Source organism: Chanodichthys erythropterus, chromosome 12 (assembly GCF_024489055.1).
Source record: "Chanodichthys erythropterus isolate Z2021 chromosome 12, ASM2448905v1, whole genome shotgun sequence".
Taxonomy (NCBI): domain Eukaryota; kingdom Metazoa; phylum Chordata; class Actinopteri; order Cypriniformes; family Xenocyprididae; genus Chanodichthys; species Chanodichthys erythropterus.
Window position 1 is genome coordinate 37,865,823 of NC_090232.1, and position 21,639 is coordinate 37,887,461.

The following is a 21,639-nucleotide window of genomic DNA, read 5'->3' on the forward strand; positions in this document are numbered from 1 at the left end:
TAAAAATGAAATCACAAATAAACACTGTGATGTTTGTTTCAGAAACCATGGATGTTAACTTCAAAGTTGTGTCCTGCACAGTCACACTTTCTCTACAAACGCAGAGATTGATATGAAACACAAATACTGCTGCTAATTCTATGATGAAAACCACTGAAATAAGCTCTAAGCTTTGGGCAGAGATTCTAGTAGTGCAGATATAATGCACATATTTTTATTATTTTAACCATCAAGTGTTTGCAAATATTAATGGAAAAATAATACCAGATTATATTAATATTACATAAGAAATATTCAGATTATAATGGTATTGTTAATATTTTAATCAACACATTACATTAATAATACATATTAATAATAAAAACTAATATCCCTCAAATTTTAAGTATCTATCTATCTATCTATCTATCTATCTATCTATCTATCTATCTATCTATCTATCTATCTATCTATCTATCTATCTATCTATCTCTGTCCATCCATCATCTATCTATCCATCCATGCATCTATCTATCTATCTATCTATCTATCTATCTATCTATCTATCTATCTATCTATCTATCTATCTATCTATCTCTGTCCATCCATGCATCTATCTATCTATCTATCTATCTATCTATCTATCTATCTATCCATCCATGCATCTATCTATCTATCTCTGTCCATCCATCATCTATCTATCTATCTATCTATCTATCTATCCATCCATGCATCTATCTATCTATCTATCTATCTATCTATCTATCTATCTATCTCTGTCCATCCATGCATCTATCTATCTATCTATCTATCTATCTATCTATCTATCTATCTATCTATCTATCTATCTATCTATCTATCTATCTATCTATCCATCCATGCATCTATCTATCTATCTCTGTCCATCCATCATCTATCTATCTATCTATCTATCTATCCATCCATGCATCTATCTATCTATCTATCTATCTATCTATCTATCTATCTATCTATCTATCTATCTATCTATCTATCTATCTATCTATCTATCTATCTATCTGTCTGTCTATCTATCTATCTATCTATCTATCTATCTATAGGTAAACTAAAATCAATTTCGCGATTATGTTAACAATATTAATAATAATGATTAAAACATTAATTGATAATTAATATTGTTTATTTTATAATTAATAATAATGTTATAATTAACCACCACCTCTTCGACACATACATACATACATACATATATATATATATATATATATATATATATATATATATATATATATATATATATATATATATGTGTGTGTAAATTAATATGTTTTTGTCAAATTGTCATGGCTTAGCTGGTAACATGCCTGCCATGCGCGGCGCTCCTGTCGCGCTCGTCTGTTCCTGACGCAGTTTAGCGCAGATTAGTATACCATGTAGATGGCCTATAATTTTATTCTTTAATTATAGTCTCCTTTTTTGCTTTTTGTGCTGTTCATTTGAAAATCAGCAGAAGAACGATAATATGTCTGAGTCAAACATCCCGAAATCGCATTAAAATCGCATACATCCTTTTATATATGTAGCCGAATGGACCATCCAGATGCGCTATAGGTCTGCGCCGAGGCCGCTGCGCGAGTACTCATTGTCAAGTGCGCATGCGCAATACGAGCACGACCAACTTGAAGCGCTAACACTGACTACACTGCACCGCAACGAGGAGGTTACAGCCATTCACACATAATGGGGAAGAAACAGAAAAATAAGGGAGATGACGGGTAAGTTAGGACACGGGCTAGTGCGTAACACGGACCACTGCGAACTACCGTGCTGTTTGTAATCTCGACAGGGTAATGTTTAAGGAGACACTGTTAGCCACCTGGCTAGCATCTGATGTACATGAGTTCATGTGCCGCTGTAACTAGGCCTGTCTTGATCATTACCATACTTACCGCTTAACTGAAGGAATATAATCTGGAGACCACTGACATTTATTAATACAGGTCTACACACGAGGCTGATTGGGTAATTTATTGCAAGCATTGCTTATTTGTCGCGTTTGTGGCTTTAAAATGAGTCACGAGCAGGTTTTGCCTTCCCCCCTGAGTCGAGGTCCACCAGCTGTGAGTCTTCGATTAGATGCACTTCACATCTGCTGTCATATCAGACACTGTCCGAGCACAGAAGACACTAGTATGTGAGGGCACTGGCCTCTGTCAGTTACACGCAGTGTCTGATTTCTCGCCTGGCAGTGCAACATCATCCGTTTCTATTGTGTTCCCCGGCGGTTGCGCATTGTCTTTAGTAAAACTCTCTTCTATGGGATTCCATCGATCTTTGTTCATGTAGAAACGGCGTTCTGCCTGATTTTAACTCCCTGATCTGATGAATTATTACCCCCGTCGCTTGATGGTTGCCTATTCCTAAACCTACCTGGGACTCCAGGGGTCAGAATTGGGCACATCAACTCAACTGTAACAGTTATAAATCTCAAGCTGTGTAAATGGTGAAATCCTCCCAGGACTGTGACAGCCTGTCATCAGCTAGATTGGGCTTGGTGAACCTTCCCACTGAGATCAAGGGATGTGATTTTGAAAATGTTTAAATGGACTGTGCCTGTCAAATTTAGACAATATTGAGGATTTATGTGAAATAACAAATGTGATTCAGACTGTATTTAAACATTTGCGTGTGTGTTATGTCAGGGTTGCTACAGCATCTGAACTTTACTTGTCTATAAGTTCTATGTGTTTTATAAACATTGTAATCATTAATTATTGAATATATTGTCACCGCAGGTCTGGGATGAGAGAAATTCTTCAAACACTTCAATGATGATTTGAACCATAAGTTAAAGGGATGGTTCACCCAAAAATGAATTCTGTCATCATTTATTCACCCTCAAGTTGTTCCAAACCGGTATACATTTCTTTGTTCTGTTGTAAACAAAGGAAGATATATTTTGAAGAAAGTTTGTAACCCAGCCGCTTTGGGCCACCATTTACTTCCATAGTATTTTTTTTCGTACTATGGGAGTCAATGGTGGCCCAAAGCCGCCTGGTAACAAACTTTCTTCAAAATGTCTTCCTTTGTGTTGAGCAATACAAAGAAATTTATACAGGTTTGGAACAACCTGAGGGGGAGTAAATGATTACAGAATTTTTGTTTTTGGGTGAAATAATATACCTTTAAGAGTGATATAATTCATGGTTCTCACATGCGTAAATAATATGACAGTTCTGTTTCCCTTGCATGAACATATATCAATTTAATAGAGTATACATTTTATTCATCATTTGAAATTTCATGCAAACTTCAATAATGAATATTTCATTAACATAATATTGTTTTTGGTCATAGTAAAAAACAAAAAGCTTGTGTATGCCATAGTGATTTTGTCATATCATTTGTTTTGGAGTTTTAAACTGATTTAAAGTGCATTAACCCTTAAATGCATGACTGTTTCGCTAATCATTCTTGCATTCGAGTCTTTATCTAACACGGAAGGATCTCTACCTGTCGCGATAATATAAAACTCCTGATATTAGAGTAACAATTACAGAAGAATAAAATAAATCGTATTTTGTTACCTTTTGGAGCTTGGAAGCTTTCAGTTTGAGCAGTTGTTTTTATACCATCATCACTGTCCTCGTCAGAGCTCATTCCCCAGTAAATTCAGCAAATAATGGGCTAGTTTTATGTTTTGAGGTCACTAAAATGAGCCCATTCGCGATCTCGAACGTCTTCTCAAAATCATATAATTTTCAACATCTTCAAAATCAATATTTCGATCGCTAACAGCTTCACCAGATCCATCCAGTAACAGTTAGTCATATTTCATTGCGTACAATACTTGCTCTGCAGTAAATCGCTGAGCCATTTCATGTTTTTCTTATTTGGTTTTCTGTCTGAACGAGTCGTTACTTCAGCATTGTTTCAGACATTGCCACCTTGTGGAATAAAGATGAATTGCACTTATTCCGTTATCTAAGATTCAATTATTGTTGTGAAGAAAAAATATGCGTACACTCATACACACCTCGGGTCGTTAGCGACCCTATACAATTTTTACAAAAAATAAATACAAAAATAGGCATTCTTTTATAATTTTTATGATTTTTTTTCTTGTTATATTCTTTATAATGAATTGATTGAGGAATACCAAGAAGGATGATGTCTAAATTTAAAAAATGAACAAGGAGGAGGGTAATGAATGACGTCCCGGGTCACTAAAGACCCGAGGTATGCATTTAAGGGTTAAATTATCTACAGCCAATTGGTCTGAATTTGAATTTTAATATAATATAATATAATATAATATAATATAATATAATATAATATAATATAATATAATATAATATATATTAGAAAATCCTTATTTATTATTGGAAATTCATTGGTCAAAACATTAGTTATGTCAGACTAATGTTTTAGTTTATAAAACTTATCATCTTCTGTTCTGTAAGCTTTGGTTTGTTTAAAGTTCATTAGGTTGAAATTATTATTTAGATTTTAGGTTTTACTTTAATACTGGCCAGTGTGGGTCAGTAGTTTCACCTTGTTTGACCTGTTTTCCTTCCATTTTATATAGTCGCTTGAATGGCTAAATTTAGCTGGGTCAGATGCTGAGCAGATTCTTGCTCTTCTGGCCTTGCTGGAGGTGGTTAAGTTGATTAGCGCCCTAATGAGTGTGTTAACCTGCTTGCTGTGTCATTCCCTGCTCCAGTATTCTCAGAAGATGTCATGAGATCCAGCCATGAATTATCGACTTTCAGTTGCATCAAAACAAGATTACCTGTTACTTAACCATCTTTCCTCCATGCATTTAAGTCATTTGTCCATCTTTGTATTATCTGGTCTTTCATCACCTGCTCTGTGTTTGCTGAGGGCAGCAGGTTTATATACGTGAGAGGGCTCTGCCCTGTGATGACAGGACAGTAAATGGTGCTTTTCCCTTTCTGATGCAACAAGCATGCAAGGAGGGCTTTAGAGTCCACTATATAAGCAGCACAAGTTCACTTCCTCCTCATTGCTGTGTTTGACTTGATGGGTAAGGTGCTTGTGTTTAGGTGTTTAATATGCTCAGTTTTTGTTAATCTTTTGTTGTAAATATAGATATGTGCTTTCATTGCTGGTTTTTGGGGTGTAATATGCATCTGTGCTGCTGTTGTAATGCTGATTGATGAGTTTGTCAGAAGTGTATTGGCGTACAGCACTGGTCTATAATGGTAGTTTTTTAGTGAAAGTGTGATGTAAAGTCACAATAGGACGTCTTGTTTTGGTTTTTTTTCCTGGTCAGTTTATAGTTAATCGTTTTTGGTGGTCTGCATTGACCATTAATTTTTTTAATGCATTATAGGTGTGTTTTAACCCAATTCCATCAAATATTTGAGTTTGATGTACATTTCCATTTGCTTTTTCAAAACATTTCCACGTTTATTTAAATGCAAAATATTGTATCTTAAATGTACACCATTTAAAGGCCCTGAAAACTCACTTGACCATTTCATCTTTCTTGTAGAGAGTCTGTATATAGTCAGCTGTCCTTGAAGAGTTACATTGTAAATATTAAGTGTGTTTGTCTGTTTTTTTTTTTTTTTTAAGTCAACTTTTAGAAATGCACTACTATGCAGAAGTTAAAGAACATGGAAAAAAAGTTCTTCAAAGTTCCTTAGTCAAATTGAATGTATATTCACCGTCTTTTTCTGAATTTCATAGTGCCAAAGACGACATTGACGCACTTGCGGCAGAGATTGAAGGAGCGGGAGCAGGCAAGGAGCAGAACAAATCAAAGAGCAAGAAAAAGAAAGTAAAGAAAGAATATGAGTAAGTGTGCATATCTTTTCTCCAACACTGACACAGTTGATAAGCCTGAAGAGATTTTCCCTTGCTATACAGGTAACCTGCTAAAATAGTTTGGGGTCATGTAGGGCTGTACGATATTGTAGACAAATGCGATATATCTTGTTAAATAATGTGATATTTGATACAATAATGCTTAAAGTGTGTAAAATCAATTTAAGTTATATTTTAAAATAATTTAAAACTGAAAATGATATAACCAATATATATTTTTCACTCTTTCTGGGAAAAGAAAGCATCACTACAACTTTGGAAAGTGAATGGAAAGTGTTTTAGCATTACATAAATATTTGTCACAAATCTGACAATGTGATTTTAACATCAATGTAAAAAAATACATCTTTTTGAATTAGCTTATTAAGATAACACTAGCTGTTGTGATATGCATATTTTTTTGATATTTTGATCATTTCAATATATTGTGCATCCCTAAGGTCAAGATTTATTTAATATTGTTAAAAGATTCTTCTCTGCTCACCAAAGCTGCATTTATTTGATCAAAGATAAATCGTGAAATTTTACAATGTAAAATAACTGTTTTCTAATTTTTAAAATTTAATTAAGTAATTTATTCCTGTGATGTCAAAGCTACATTTTCAGCGTCAGTCTTCAGCCTCACATGGTCCTTCAGAAATCATTCTGATATGATGATTTGATGCTCAAGAAATAATTATCACAGTTGAAAATGGATGTGCTGCATTTTTTTTTCAGGATTTTTTTGATGGATAGAAAAGAACAGCATTTATTTGAAATGGAAATCTTTTGTAACATTATAAATGTATTTACTGTCATTAATAAATATAATATGTGTGTAAAAGTATTAACTTACATAAAAAAAAAAAAATTAAAACAATTACTGATTACCTCTTTTTACTTGCAGTGAGGATGACATCCTAAAAGAACTGGAGACCCTGTCATTAGAAAACCAACCAGGAAAACCAGAAAAAGAAACAGCAAAGGTATTCTTTAGTAACACAAACTGATAAGCACATGTTCAACACACGTTTTCTTTTTTTTTCCTCCCTCTTTTAGTAGTGTAGATGGTATAAGTTGAGTCACGTGCCATTGACAGCAATTCCTCTGTGTGTTTCCATCTTAGAAATCTGATTCAGTAGAGGAAGCTGAACCTGAGCCCACACTGACAAAAGCAGACAAGAAGAAGGCCAAGAAAGGTAAGAAGGCGAATCTGGAGGATGAGGAAGGTGATGAAGATCAGGGTCAGAACAACATGGAGAACGAGCACAGGACGAAAGACACAAAGACGGTGGCGGCTCCCGCTCCTGCTGGTCCTGCTTCAGACTCTGAGGACGAGGGCTCACAGTCACGGCAGAAACCCAAGGCTAAAAAGAAAGGCGGGCGAAAGGGCGTGTCTGACTCGGAGGAGGACGATGAAGATGGTGGTGCGAAGAAGGGTGGAGGAGCAGCCGACAATGACGAATCGGATGATGATTCTCAAAGCGCACGCAAGAAGAAGAAAGGTAAAGGCAAAGGTAAACCAGAGAGTGAGGAAGACGAAAGAGAAGACTCGTCCTTCAAGATGAAGACTGCTGCGCAGAAGAAAGCGGAGAAAAAAGAGAGGGAGAAGAAGAAGAAAGAGGAGGAGAGGGCCAAGCTGAGGGCTAAGAGAGAGAAAGAGGAAGAGGCCTTAAAGAAAGATGGAGGGAAACCTGTTACCACACCTTCAACAGAGAGCATGAAATTAGAGACTGCGGCTTCAGTGGAGCAGGATGAAGCTGATGTCCAGGGAGAAGGTCAGATTTTCCATAGTCCACTTAGGAGTGTTTCTATATATATATGTGTATATTATAATAATTATTATATAAAATATAAAATTTGATATTTGTGTTCATGTAGTTTCTAATTGAATTATTTCAAAGGTGTTTTTTTCTCAGTGATAAAATATATGATAGGACTTATTTAATAGGCAATGCAGGATGGATGTGTATATATATATATATATATATATATATATATTTCTATTTGTCAGCTTAGCAGTTTTGCAGTCTTTTACTGTTAAAATCACAATTTTTACAATGTTGTCATGTTTAATCAATCAAAGCATTTTAATCTTCTGTTTATTCAGCTGTAGCAATAGTATGATGCCCATAGGGATTTCCTGGATTGACCTGCTTTATATCATGCTTTTGTGGGGTATATTTGGAGTTTCTGCACAAGAGCGCCCTCTGGCTTTCAGATGGAGCAGCATTTACTACTGATCACAGAGCCGTGCTTCACTGAGAAGCTGCGTATTAAAAAATCGCAGCCTTTGCTAAATCGCGTGTGGTTTAATTTAGATTTAATTTAATTTAGGAAACTTGATAGAAAAATAAAAAGATGATGAAAGGCATCATGATTGTGAATATTCAGTATATCACCAAGTCCTAAGCTTTTTTTAAAGACCATAAATTAGTTGATAATGTCTGAGACACACTGGTTTATATCTGAGATTCTTGTCAGGGTTATTTCAAGCCTACATGATCACTGCTTCTTTCTTTCTAGTGCTAATTTTCCTCTCTCCTCTACTTTTCTACAGAGGAGGATGAGGGTGACAAAAAGAAAAAGGACAAGAAGAAGAAGAAAGGCGAGAAGGAGGACAAGGACAAGAAAAAGGGTCCCAGCAAAGCGACGGTGAAAGCCATGCAGGAGGCCCTGGCCAAAATGAAGGAAGAGGAGGAACGAGCCAAAAGAGAAGAGGAGGAGAGATTGAAACGGCTGGAGGAGCTGGAGGCTCAGAGACTGGAGCAGGTCAGTGCAAAGACATAGTCACTCAAGGTCATGGTGTCAAATGATTATAGTTCCTTCATCTCTGAAACCTTCATCCACAGGAGCGTCTAGAGGCCGAGAGGAAGGAGAAGAAGAAGCAAAAGGATAAGGAGAGAAAAGAAAGACTAAAGAAGGAGGGAAAACTCCTTACCAAGGCCCAGAAAGAGGCTCGAGCCAGAGCAGAAGCCACACTGCGAGCACTGCAGGCTCAGGGTGAGAACATGACTGATAGTGCTTATGATGAAGTTATGATCGTTTTTTGACCTGGTGGTGTCGTTGGCTACCTTTCAGGTGTTGAAGTGCCATCCAAAGATGCAATGCCAAAGAAGAAGCCTGTTTACTCTGACAAGAGAAGAAAGAAGCCAACAGCACAAACTCCTGAAGGTTAGATCTCGATTGACTATGACTTGCTCCCTGCTGTAATCAAAAATGGTTAAAATATCCTAACAATTTTTTTTCCTTGTATTAGAAACTTCAGAAGTGACATCACCTACATCACAGACACCTCAGCCAATCATAACAGAGATGAAAGTAGACAAGCCTGAAGCGGAGCCAGGTAACGACCAATCACAGCCTGCTCTGCTGATTTAACTTATCTTTTGTAGTATCTGTACTACAAATGAAACTTTACTTTAATTTCTCAAATTTAGGGCCCTATGAAATCTGTTTATTTTTTTCCCTAAATTACGTATTTTTCGTATAAATTTTTCCGGATTCGCATTTTGAATTTGATTAATTTTACAGCCCTACTTTTGAGTTTTTAATCCAAAATTTGCAAAATAGCATGCTATACAGTAAAGTTGTCTGTTCATGATTTATAGCTATTAGGAAGTATGATGGCTTTTTAAAATGGTAATTTTAATTGTTACAGTCAAGGAGCCAAAGGCGGAGGCTGCTGATCTGGATGACTGGGAGGCCATGGCCAGCGATGAAGAGAAAGGTGGGGTTAAAGCAACCATTTCCACAGATGCATATCTTTTAAAATCATAAAGTCATATGATGGTAGTTTGCTACGGGCGCTAATTAATTTGACATTCTTGCACTCAGAGATGAAGAAGGTTCACATCGAGGTGAAGGAAACCACTACAGCTACACATAAACCCACTGAAGACCAGGAGGACGGCAGTGAGGAAGAGGACGATGATGAAGAGGAGGAGGATGAAGAGGAGGAAGAAGAGGAAGAGGGTGAAGGAGAGGAGGAGAGTGAGGAGGACATCAAAAACAGCAGCAACAAGGCGACCACAAACAAAGCAGCAAAAGAGCCGAGCTCAGATTCAAGCAGCGAGAGCGATTCAGATGATGACCGAAGCAAAGAGGAGAGACTTTACGACAAGGCCAAGAGGCGCATAGAGGTACAGATACTACAAAAGATTTGCACACATTTTAGTCAGTGAAGTGGAATCAATCATGTTTTTATTTGTGTGCAGAAACGAAGGCAGGAAAACCTAAAGAACATTAATTTAGACAAGCTCCGATCTCCTGTGGTTTGTGTACTGGGTCATGTGGACACAGGGAAGACCAAAATCCTGGATAAGGTGCGTTTCAAAGTGACTGACGTGGACTTCAGCACCTGTGTGGTTTTTGTGCTTAATATTGTTTTCTTCTCTATCTATCAGCTGAGACACACACATGTTCAGGATGGTGAAGCTGGTGGTATCACACAGCAGATCGGAGCCACAAATGTGCCCCTGGAAACCATATTAGAACAAACCAAGATGGTGAAAAATGTGAGTATTTTTCTGTAACGCACATTCTCTTCTGTTTTCCCATGCATTTTTTTCCCCCTTCTATTTTTAAAGATGTGTTTCAAGGTCATGAAAAACCTGGAAAAATAAATAGTCAAATATCTGTATAATAGAATGTTTAACCTGAATTTTGGCAATAGATTGCAGGTATTGAGCACTTAGTTTTACTCATTCCTGCAGGTTTCGTGCTTGTAAAATGGGAAATTCCCACAAAGATGTGTTCACTATAGCATGTAGGTTAGATGGGTAAATGAATCCACACAGAATATCAGATCAATTCAGTAATTTGAAAACAGTGTGATTCGGTGTTTCTCCTCTCTCACTAGCTTATGATGCACAAATGGCTTCAGATCTGCACATCACATCTGTACTCTGCGTTACAAATGAGCTGCATTGCTTTATGTGTGCACACTTTGTCTGAGAGCGCACAAAATAAAACATCTCTCAGAAAGCGCGCAAGTACACTGGCCCGTTTTGGCAAGTGATAATTCCATCAACTGTCCTGAAACGAGAGCGAAAGTCTTTTTGACACCATGATCTTGAGGGACTGTGTCTTTGCACTGACCTGCTCTAGTCTCTCTCGTTTCAGGACAGTTGATGGAATTGTCTCTTGCCCAATCAGGCCAGTGTATTTGTTTGCTGTCTGAGAGGTGTTTTTTGCAGCTTGTACTTCGTATTAAAACAAATAGTAAGCAAACAATAGCATTAAAAATCATTCATTTTAGTTCAGATATGCTATGATAAATTTGAACATGGATTTTTATTTCTATTTTATGTGTGTATATATAGACTTTCATGGAGCATTAGGTCATGAATATTGCCTCAAAAGTCATGGAAATTTATTGGTAAATATGTGAATGAACCCTAATGTTTTTATGTTTATATCAGTTTGAGAGGGAGAATGTGAAGATCCCTGGCATGCTCATTATCGACACACCTGGACACGAGTCTTTCAGGTACACCTTTTACTTTCTTTTTTGTGTGTGTGCCATATTATATTGACCAATAGATTATATAAAAATATTCAAAAGGTTTTTTTATTTTTTTATTTTTTATTTTTTTATAAAAGTGAATACTTTTATTCATCAAGGATGCATTGAATTGATAAAACTGACAGTAAAGACATTCACAATGTTTCTTTTTCAAATAAATGCAGTTTGTTTTGAATGTTCTATTCTTCAAAGAATGCTGAAAAATAAAATCATTGTTTCCATTAAGCAGCACAACTGTTTTCTACAGAAGAGGATTAGGGCCAAGCAATAATAAAAAAATAAAACCATCTCGAGATTAAAGTTGTTAAATTTCGAGAAAAAAGTTGTTAGATTATGAGAATAAATTCATTAAATTATGAGAAAAAAAGTCGAGATAAAATGTTGAGAATAAAGTCATTAAATTACGAGAACAAATTCATTAAATTATGACTTTGTTCTCGTAATTTAACGACTTTTTTCTCATAATTTAATAAATTTATTCTCAACATTTTATCTCGACTTTTTTCTTGAAATTTAACATCATTTTTCTCATAATTTAACGAATTTGTTCTCGTAATTTAATGACTTTTTTCTCGTAATTTAATGACTTTATTCTCAACATTTTATCTTGACTTTTTTTCTTGTAATTTAACAATTTTAATCTCGATGGTTTTATTTTTTTATTATTGCTTGGCCCTAATCCTCTTCTGTAGTTTTCAACATTGATATTCATAATAAATGTTTCTTGAGAATCAAATCAGCATATTAGTAATTATGTTTTCTGAAGGATCATGTGACACTGAAGACTGGAGTAATGATGCTGAAAATTTGCCATCACAAGAATAAAATGACATTTTAAAATATATTCAAATTGACAAGTTATTTCACATTAATTTACATAGTAATTGTTTTACTGGATTTTTTTATGTATACATTCTCGAAGCTTTCTGGTAAGGCATACACACAAACATGAGGTCCAAAATGTGAAACAACAGTACAGTATACATTTAAACATACAGAATTAAGTGGAAACAAAATGAGATATCAAAGACAAATGTGCTTTATATGTTAAATACAAGAAGGGTAGTCAAGTCAAAAGATCACAGTTGTTACATCATGCGTTTTACTGTATTTTTGTTCAGATTAATAAATGCAACCTTGGTGAATATAAGAGACTAAATAAGCTTACTAATCCCAATCTTTTAAATTGTTTTGTGTGTATATATTTAAAAAAAAAAATTAATATTAAAATCATTATTAAATATTACCTTGCTGTCATTAAATTTGTATAATGTGTAGATACTGTAGAAAATCCATACCAGTCAATTACTAAACCATGACATTTTGAACTCTATTTTTATAGCATTTGTATGTTTAATTGCACTCTCCTCCATCCTTCAGTAATCTGAGGAACAGGGGTAGTTCTCTGTGTGACATCGCCATCTTGGTGGTGGATATCATGCACGGTTTAGAGCCACAGACGCTCGAGTCCATCAACCTGCTGAAGGAGAAGAAATGCCCCTTCATAGTAGCACTTAACAAGGTACCAGATAGTGACAGCTGAATACTGATACTGATGATTACAAGTATATGAATACTAATGTTTCTTTCTCAGATTGACCGTCTGTATGACTGGAAAAAGAGTCCAGACACAGATGTGGTTGCCACACTGAAGAAACAGAAGAAGAACACCAAGGATGAGTTTGACGAGAGGGCTAAATCTATCATTGTAGAGTTCGCACAGCAGGTCTGTTGTCACTTGTTGGACTTTCCTTTTTCATTTTGTTTATAAATGCTGTTTTTGTTGACTCTAACATGTGTATATAAGAAGTGAGTTTAACTTAAGTGTTATCTTGTGTGTCCTTCAATCTTCAGGGTCTTAATGCCGCCTTGTTCTTTGAGAACAAAGACCCTCGTACATTTGTGTCCCTGGTTCCCACCTCTGCCCACTCGGGAGATGGGATGGGGAACCTCATCGCCCTGCTGGTTGAGCTCACTCAAACCATGCTAGCCCGCCGACTGGCTCACTGTGACGAACTTCGGGCACAGGTCATGGAGGTAAGAGATCAAAGGAGAAGATTCAATGAGTTGACATTACATTTTAGATTTGCTCACATTGCAACAGTTTTTGCTTATACTAGTTTTTGCAGCATTGAGCATTATATCCAATCACACACATTTTCTAAAGAGAATCGATCGCATATGTTAAAGTGTTAGTTCACCCAAAAATGAAAATTCTGTCATTTATTACTCACCCTCATGCCGTTCCACACCCGTAAGACCTTTGTTAATCTTCGGAACACAAATTAAGATATTTTTGATGAAATCTGATGGCTCAGTGAGGCCTGCATAGGGAGCAATGACATTTCCTCTCTCAAGGTCCATTAATGTAATAAAACATATTTAAATCAGTTCATGTGAATACAGTAGTTCAATATTAATATTATTATAAAGTGGCGAGAATATTTTTGGTGCACCCAAAAAAACAAAATAACGACTTGTATAGTGATGGCCGATTGCTTCAGGAAGCTTCGGAGCATTAACGAATCAGCGTGTCGAATCATCTGTTCGGAGCGCCAAAGTCACATGATTTCAGCAGTTTGGTGGTTTGACACACGATCTGAATCCTGATTCGACACGCTGATTCATTATGCTCCAAAGCTTCCTGAATCAGTGTTTTGAAATCGGCCATCACTATATAAGTCATTATTTTGTTTTTTGGCTCACCAAAAATATTGTCATCGCTTTATACTATTAATATTGAACCACTGTACTCATATGAACTGATTTAAATATGTTTTTAATACATTTATGGATCTTAAGAGAGGAAATGTCATTGCTGGCTATGGAGGCTTAACAAAGGTCAGATTAACAAAGGTTTTAGGGGTGTGGAACGGCATGAAGGTGAGTAATAAATGACAATATTTTCATTTTTGGGTGAACTAACCCTTTAAGTCATGGACCGCTCCAATGATGGAAAATGTTCTTTGCTCTCTGTATATAATTTATTCCCAGTTGTTTGAATAACCATTTTGTTTTTCATTCTACTAAAATAATCAATGTGTAGTCTTTATTTTTTTTAATGCGGAAACGGTTTTTACCTTGTTTTGTCAGGTCAGTGTAGCCAGAATATGCGCCATTTCCCCAAACACAAAACTTCTTTATATATATTTTATTAATTTACATAATAGTCATTATTACAATAACAAGAGCAGTAATCGACAATGATGATTTTTGTCATAATATTGTAATCGCCATAATCACCACAGACCAATGGTAGGTTGAAGGAGTGAGCCTTTTTTTTTTTTTTTTTTTTTTCTGTCTTCAGGAAGTTTGCTTTGGCAAGCTGTTTCAAACTCCCGAAATGAACTCCAAACAAACATTGTTTTGGCCTGATTTTGTTCAAAATGATGTCACACTAGTTTGTTCTTTGATCTGGGCTTTAAAATGCCATGTCAGATGCAACTTCTGTTCCACCTTTGCAGAGTAAAGATGGTTTTTGTTGATGTTGATAATTTTATTGGTAACCATCTATAGTATTTTGATTAAAGTAATTGGTTGAATTTAAGTATTTGACACAAGTCGACACAGATACATTTAATAAGGTAATTACCTAAAAATAACCTCTGTGGTCCATCTCCTATATCTCAGGTTAAAGCTCTGCCTGGCATGGGTACGACGATAGACGTGATCCTGATCAATGGTTGTCTGCGGGAGGGAGAGACCATTATCGTCCCCGGTGTGGATGGACCAATCGTCACTCAGATCAGAGGGTTGCTCCTCCCTCCACCCCTGAAAGAGCTCAGAGTGAAGGTCTCATGCACAACTACATTTAATTCGCTATATCTGTTATGTTGCGATTAGCGGTCTGAGCTTGTCTCACTTGATCACGTTCTGTATTTTTCTTCTCTCTGTGCACAGAATCAGTATGAGAAGCATAAAGAAGTGTCCACGGCTCAGGGAGTGAAGATCCTGGGGAAAGATCTGGAGAAGACGCTGGCAGGTCTGCCCCTCCTCGTCGCTCATAAAGAGGATGAAGTTCCAGTGCTGAGGGTAACCATGTTCCTTTACAAACCAATCAGTTCTCTCTCTCTCTCTCTCTCTCTCTCTCTCTCTCTCTCTCTCTCTTTTTAAGAACACACTGTACTTTTCTTTCTTTCCTCTCATTTCTTGCCCCTTCATTAATCAAGTTAGCCATAACCGTTAATCTAATTGCTACATTGATGAGCTTTCCTGCATCCTGATCTTCGCTGTTTGTAGGACGAGTTGATCCGGGAGCTGAAACAGACTCTGAATGCCATAAAGCTGGAGGAGAAGGGTGTGTATGTGCAGGCCTCCACGCTCGGCTCTCTGGAGGCTCTACTCGAGTTCTTGCGTACATCCAAAGTGCCTGTAAGTCTTCAAATACCTCACACTATTGTAAAACCCTTTCTATAAATCAGTTATTGAAGAACTTAACTTGGATTTATTATGGTTTTGAAATAGATGTTGTCATCTAAGTGCTTTCAAAACCAAACAAGCTGCCTACATAAGCAGTTGCCTTCTAACTCTGGTTTCACACCACAACCGTGAGCGCTGCGTGAGCAGTGCAGTTTTGTGTGTGTGTGTGCGCGTGCGTGTTAACCAATGACTGCATTCACACCAGAAGCAGCGAAGGAGCGTCGCGTGAGCAGACTCGGCGCCGAGTCTACTTTTGCTGCGGTGCTGACGTTCAATTAAAGTGAAAGTACACTTTTAATGAACAAAATAAATATGATTTCCCACAAAAAGTGCTCAAAATGCCCAGAATATTCATGTCTAGTGTCAAGAATTGGAGTATGTCAGAATTAAGAATAAAAAATATTTGTAGAAGATTTACCCATTTAACTTGTTTTTAAGTTTTCGCCGAGTTTGTTGTCATGTAAACATGTACATGCAGCAGATGATGTAAACACTTACCTCATTCATTTGCAGCAATATGACACAAGGCTTTTTGGTTTTTTCCCCATGTTAACAAACTTTCAAGACTATCAATTTTATAAAAGACCAACTTATAAAAACAAATTTATAGTTGTCTTTGTAAAGAAATGCTCACTTTATATGTAACTTGGAGCTGCTGCTGTAACACTGTACAAACGCTTCCAGTGTGAATAGTTACGCTCAAGCGCTGCTCAGGCACCGCTCGCATGCTTCACTAGTGCTGCTCTGGTGCCGCTCACTACCTCACAAGCACCACTCACACGCTTCACTAGCACCATTCACGCGCCGCTCAAGCTTGCAGTGCGAAATGGGCATTAGGCCACATCCTGTCTATCATGGCAGAGTGAGTGATTTAGTGCACCCTAAATTGGCAGCAACTCTGTGCAATGCACAAATAGCTCTCCTCACATTCAGCACAAGAAAGATTTCAGATTTACTATTGATTCCAGTTGTTTGACGGTAACATCTTGCTCTAATGATTAGCACATAGTGCACAAATATTGGTCAGAGTAGTCAAGTTTTAATTAGATTGTAATATTATATATGTGTAAGTGCAGTGTGTGTGTGTCACACACTGTATATATAATATATATATATATATATAAAAAAAAATAAGGACAAGGACGAGAATCCATGAACCGCATTATAAATCATTTATGATTACTATATTACCAAAATTATTGTTAGTGGCAGCCCTAATTGTCTTTATTTTCTCCATTGAGCTTGTTGCAGTTTTTTGCATTCCCACTTTGATTCTCTCTCTGTCCCTCAGTATGCTGGCATCAACATTGGCCCTGTCCACAAGAAAGACGTCATGAAAGCTTCCACTATGTTGGAGCATGATCCACAGTATGTATTCTGAGTAATACATATATCTCTTATTATGAGATTATATCATTGTAATCATTCTTTTTTTTTTTTTCCTGTAGGTATGCAGTGATCCTGGCGTTTGATGTGAAAATAGAGCGAGATTCACAGGAGATGGCTGACAGTCTCGGCGTGCGCATTTTCAGCGCTGAGATCATCTACCATCTGTTTGACGCCTTCACCAAATACAGAGAAGACTACAAGAAACAGAAACAGGATGAGTTCAAGTGCGTTATCTACCGCCCTCATCCTCGCCCTTTTTTTCTCATTTTAACATTGATATACACTACACTACACTACAGTACAGTTAATACTAAAAATTAATACTTTTATTCAGCAAGAAAGCATTAAATTGATCAATAGAGACAGCATTTATTTCAAATAAATGCTATTCTTTTGAACTTTCTATTCAAAAAGGAATTCTGAAAAAAAAAAAATGATCACAGCTTCCACAAAAATATTACGCAGCAACAATGATAATGAAAATAAATGTTTATTGAGCAACATAACAGCATTTATAATGATTTCTGATGGATCATGTGACACTGAAGACTGGAGTAATGATGCTGAAAATTCACAGAAATTACATTTTAAAATGCATTATTTAAATTTTCACAATATTACTGTTTTTACTGTATTCTCAATGAAATAAATGCAGCATTATTGAGCAAGAAACACATCTAACTGTGTCCATAGTAGTGTGCGTTTTAACATTTAACTCATCTTAGCCGAAAGATTTTGGGTCATTGTGTCATTTCACAACACAAACAAGATTCTTAAAGACTTGAGAAATAGATGATTTTTCCTGTGTATATTAAATGTTTGCAGTCTGAATATTTGAAAGTTTCTCTCTTTTTCAGACAACTAGCCGTGTTCCCCTGTAAACTGCGTATATTGCCCCAGTTCATCTTCAACTCCAGAGATCCCATCGTCATGGGAGTCATAGTGGATGCTGGAGTTCTGAGAACAGGCACTCCGGTGTGTGTGCCCAGCAAAGGGGTGAGAAATTTAGACAGTGTGCACATTATATACTTAAAAATAAAAGAAGCAGTAGAGAAACTGCTTTCATCTTCTGTCAGTTTCTACATTCTATCTGTTTATTTTCCAGTAAAATCAAATTTGTAGTGCTATTGTTTGCTTTAATTTTTCTCTCTTTCACAGTTTGTAGACATTGGCATCGTGACTGGTATTGAAATAAATCACAAGTCTGTAGAAAGCGCTAAGAAGGGACAGGAGATCTGTGTGAAAATAGAGCCAATTCCTGGAGAATCACCCAAGATGTACGGCCGACACTTTGAGGCTGTAGACATCATTGTTAGCAAGGTATGCTCTCTCTCCCTACATCCTGAAAATAAAGCCACTGGAGCTCTCATGATGCCAAGTGTTGATTTTTGTTAATTACAAGCATTGTTTCAATGAACAAAAATGAGAATTAGAAATATTTCCTTGGCAACTAACTGAAATACAATAGGTTTTAAGTTGAAGTACTAAAATAAAATAAAATAAAAATAATGCTAAATAGAAAAAATAAGCACATGACAAAATTACTAAACTAAAATTAACGTGCCCCTATTGCGCTTTTTCGGATATTACCATCCATGTATTGTGTAATATAGTTGTTTGTGAATGTAAAAGGTCTGCAAACTTTCAAAGATCAAAGTTCAGGTTAAATGGAGATATTGTCTCCCAAAAGAAAGAACTGATTCTGAACTGCCCGAAACGAGTCGTCAGTAATTCCAGTTTTACTTCCTGCACAAATGTAAGTTTGTAACAAATTTGCATAATGCCAGCCTGTGGTTTTTGTTGGCTGCCCACAAACAATGACGCCATCGTTGCTGTTCGTATCACTGTGTACACAAGCGCTGATGAAGCCTCCGGAGCTGAAATTCAGAATTGGTAATGGGTGTTTCATTTTCAACACTCACTGTAAGTGGTAGACCAATCACAACAGACTGGACCATCTGACCAATCAGAGCAGAGTAGGCTCTGAGAAAGGAGGGTTTAGAGAGACTGAATCCTTGATCAAATTAGATACTGTGAGAAAAGCGGTGATGCTGCAATGTATATTATAAGGAAGAAAAAAAAAAAGCTTTTGACCATTTAGGCTGCACGATTAATTGAAATTAAACTGCTTGTGAATTCACAAAGACTGCAGATTATTTTAATGCGCAACTTCTCAGTGAAGCATGGCTCTGTGATCAGTAGTAAATGCAGCTCTATCTGAAAGCCAGAGGGCGCTCCTGTGCAGAAACTTCAAATATGACTCGCAGAATCCTTCCAGGAAATCCCTTTGGGCGTCATACGAATAAACAGAAGATTGAAATGCTTTGATTAAACAATTAATTAGATGTTCGTAAAAAATAACGCTAACAATAACTAAGCCAAATCAGTTTAATTGTGGTTTCATGTTAATTGCGATTTATTGTGCAGCCCGTACCTTGGATGCATGTAAACCTACATCTCCAAAACAAAATTGGGAGCCTTTAAAATGAAAACGGAATATATAAAATATAATTCAAAATATTTAATAAATACTATAACAGTATACAAATATATTGATATTGATTCTCACATTTTGTCCATTTATCCCTTGTAGATCACCCGTCAGTCAATCGACACTCTGAAGAACTGGTTCAGAGACGAGATGCAGAAATCAGACTGGCAGTTAATCATGGAACTGAAGAAAACCTTCGAAATCATCTGAACACACCAGCGACTGACTGATTCTAGATCTCTAATGACCCCCGTGCACACAAACAAATGCTTTATGTTGTACACTCCTAAAGGTCACATGTGATTATGGAGTCATCAGTGTTGCTCATACATTTAAGGACATTTGTACACAGACACAGCCTTGCACAGTCCCGTATCAAGGACTAGTTCCTCTTGTGTGCATGGGAGAAAACTCACACCACTCCTATTTTCCTCTCCAGCTCTTTTTGGGTGGTGGGAAATGTTGGAGACCAAAAAAAATGAAAAAAAAAAAAAAAAAAAAGTGGAAAAAATAGCAAGGAAAAAAAGTTTTTCTGTGAGAAACTGAAACTATTACCACTGTTTTAAACAGTGACAAATGTTAGAAAATGTTAGACAACCTTTACAATTATTCCAAATGTGCCTGTTCTCTCGGATCAATCCAGTTTATTTTTTATTTCATGATTTTCTCCATTTCAAAGTTCACTATGGCTGGATTAAACTTGAGCTGCTGATTTGGGCCTGAAGTCTGACCTTTAGATTTAGGTTTAAAATATCAAATGGTATAAATTGAAGACAGTGTGGCTTTCGTGAATGACTGCTGGAGATTTGACCAGGATTTTAGATATCAAAAAAACAGTTACCTTATCAGTATTTTCATTTTGCCCTGCTTTTTCCCTTCCTTTTTGGAGTACAGTTCTTAAATGGTCCTTTTTAAAACGATCCTCCTCCTTTTCCTCCAGCCAGAGATTAACTCTCTCTCCTCCTCTCCCTCTCTTGGGTGTGTGAACTTGGATGAAAGCCCTTCCCTTAATCATTTTGAATATGTAATTTCAGAGATTGATATGTGAAAATCAACAACAATAAAGAGATGGCCTATTTATAGACATTGTTGTCCTTTTGTTTTGCTTTTGGTGATAATAAAGGTGAAGGTGAAGCTTACAAAATGTCAAAAACGAAATGGAAATTACATATTTTGCCTAAATAAAGAGCCCCTTTTCTGAGGACAACAGAGATTTGTGATATTATTTTTGCCCCAAAATGTCAATAACCAGATGTAATGTGGAAAAAGTGAAATAAAAATGTAAGTATACATCATGATAGTGTTTGTTGTAGGCTATTTAATTTATACTGATATTAATAATTAAAATACAGGATTATTTTCATACACTGCATTACAGCGCATAGAATAAGATTTTGTGTATTATACGAATTTAGTATTTCATATGTGTTCACTTGTGTAAATGTATACATGTACGTATATATAATATATATATATATTTATTATACATGCATATATATATATATAAACAAATATATATTCAAACAAATACATGCATGCATATATATATATATATATATATATATATATAATGTATATTAATGTAATTTAGCAGTATACTATATATATATATATATATATATATATATATATATATATATATATATATATAGTATACTGCTAAATTACATATATTAATAAATATATATTACTATATATATATATATATATATATAATTTTTTTTTTTTTTTGAATACACTACCATTCAAAAGTTTGGAAAAAAATATCACGTTAAAATAATAAGCAGCACAACATTTGTAATAAATCAGCATATTAGAATTATTTCTGAAGGACACTGAAGACTGGATTTAATGATACTGAAAATTCAGCTTTGCATCACAGACATAAATGATATTTTAAAGTATATTATAAAAGAAAACCATTATTTTAAATTGTAATATTATTTTATAATATTACTGTTTTTTCTGTATTTTTGATCAAATAATTGCATGCTTGATGAGCATAAGAGACTTCTTTTGTGTA

General features: G+C 35.8%; 1 protein-coding gene across 1 annotated transcript; it reads left to right on the forward strand.

The window, feature by feature from the left end:
• The first annotated feature begins 1,610 nt into the window (after nucleotides 1–1,610).
• eif5b (eukaryotic translation initiation factor 5B) lies at nucleotides 1,611–20,698 on the forward strand. The gene is made up of 24 exons (XM_067403884.1): nucleotides 1,611–1,733; nucleotides 5,674–5,781; nucleotides 6,698–6,776; nucleotides 6,917–7,568; nucleotides 8,351–8,562; nucleotides 8,643–8,793; nucleotides 8,872–8,964; nucleotides 9,050–9,136; nucleotides 9,452–9,520; nucleotides 9,628–9,932; nucleotides 10,008–10,115; nucleotides 10,197–10,307; nucleotides 11,214–11,281; nucleotides 12,698–12,839; nucleotides 12,912–13,043; nucleotides 13,172–13,354; nucleotides 14,948–15,109; nucleotides 15,218–15,349; nucleotides 15,557–15,688; nucleotides 17,028–17,104; nucleotides 17,185–17,349; nucleotides 17,983–18,121; nucleotides 18,284–18,445; nucleotides 19,719–20,698. Exons 1-24 carry the CDS (start codon nucleotides 1,699–1,701, stop codon nucleotides 19,824–19,826), a joined length of 3,612 nt encoding a protein of 1,203 aa, XP_067259985.1. The 5' UTR covers nucleotides 1,611–1,698; the 3' UTR covers nucleotides 19,827–20,698.
• The last annotated feature ends 941 nt before the right edge of the window (nucleotides 20,699–21,639 follow it).

Bases quoted from the DNA above. Each gene is read 5' to 3' on its own strand.
- eif5b (XM_067403884.1), top strand. From the start codon at position 1,699: ATGGGGAAGAAACAGAAAAATAAGGGAGATGACGG. The intron at 7,569-8,350 runs GTCAGATTTTCC...ACTTTTCTACAG, and splicing joins AGCTGATGTCCAGGGAGAAG to AGGAGGATGAGGGTGACAAA. The intron at 12,840-12,911 runs GTACCAGATAGT...TTTCTTTCTCAG, and splicing joins TCATAGTAGCACTTAACAAG to ATTGACCGTCTGTATGACTG.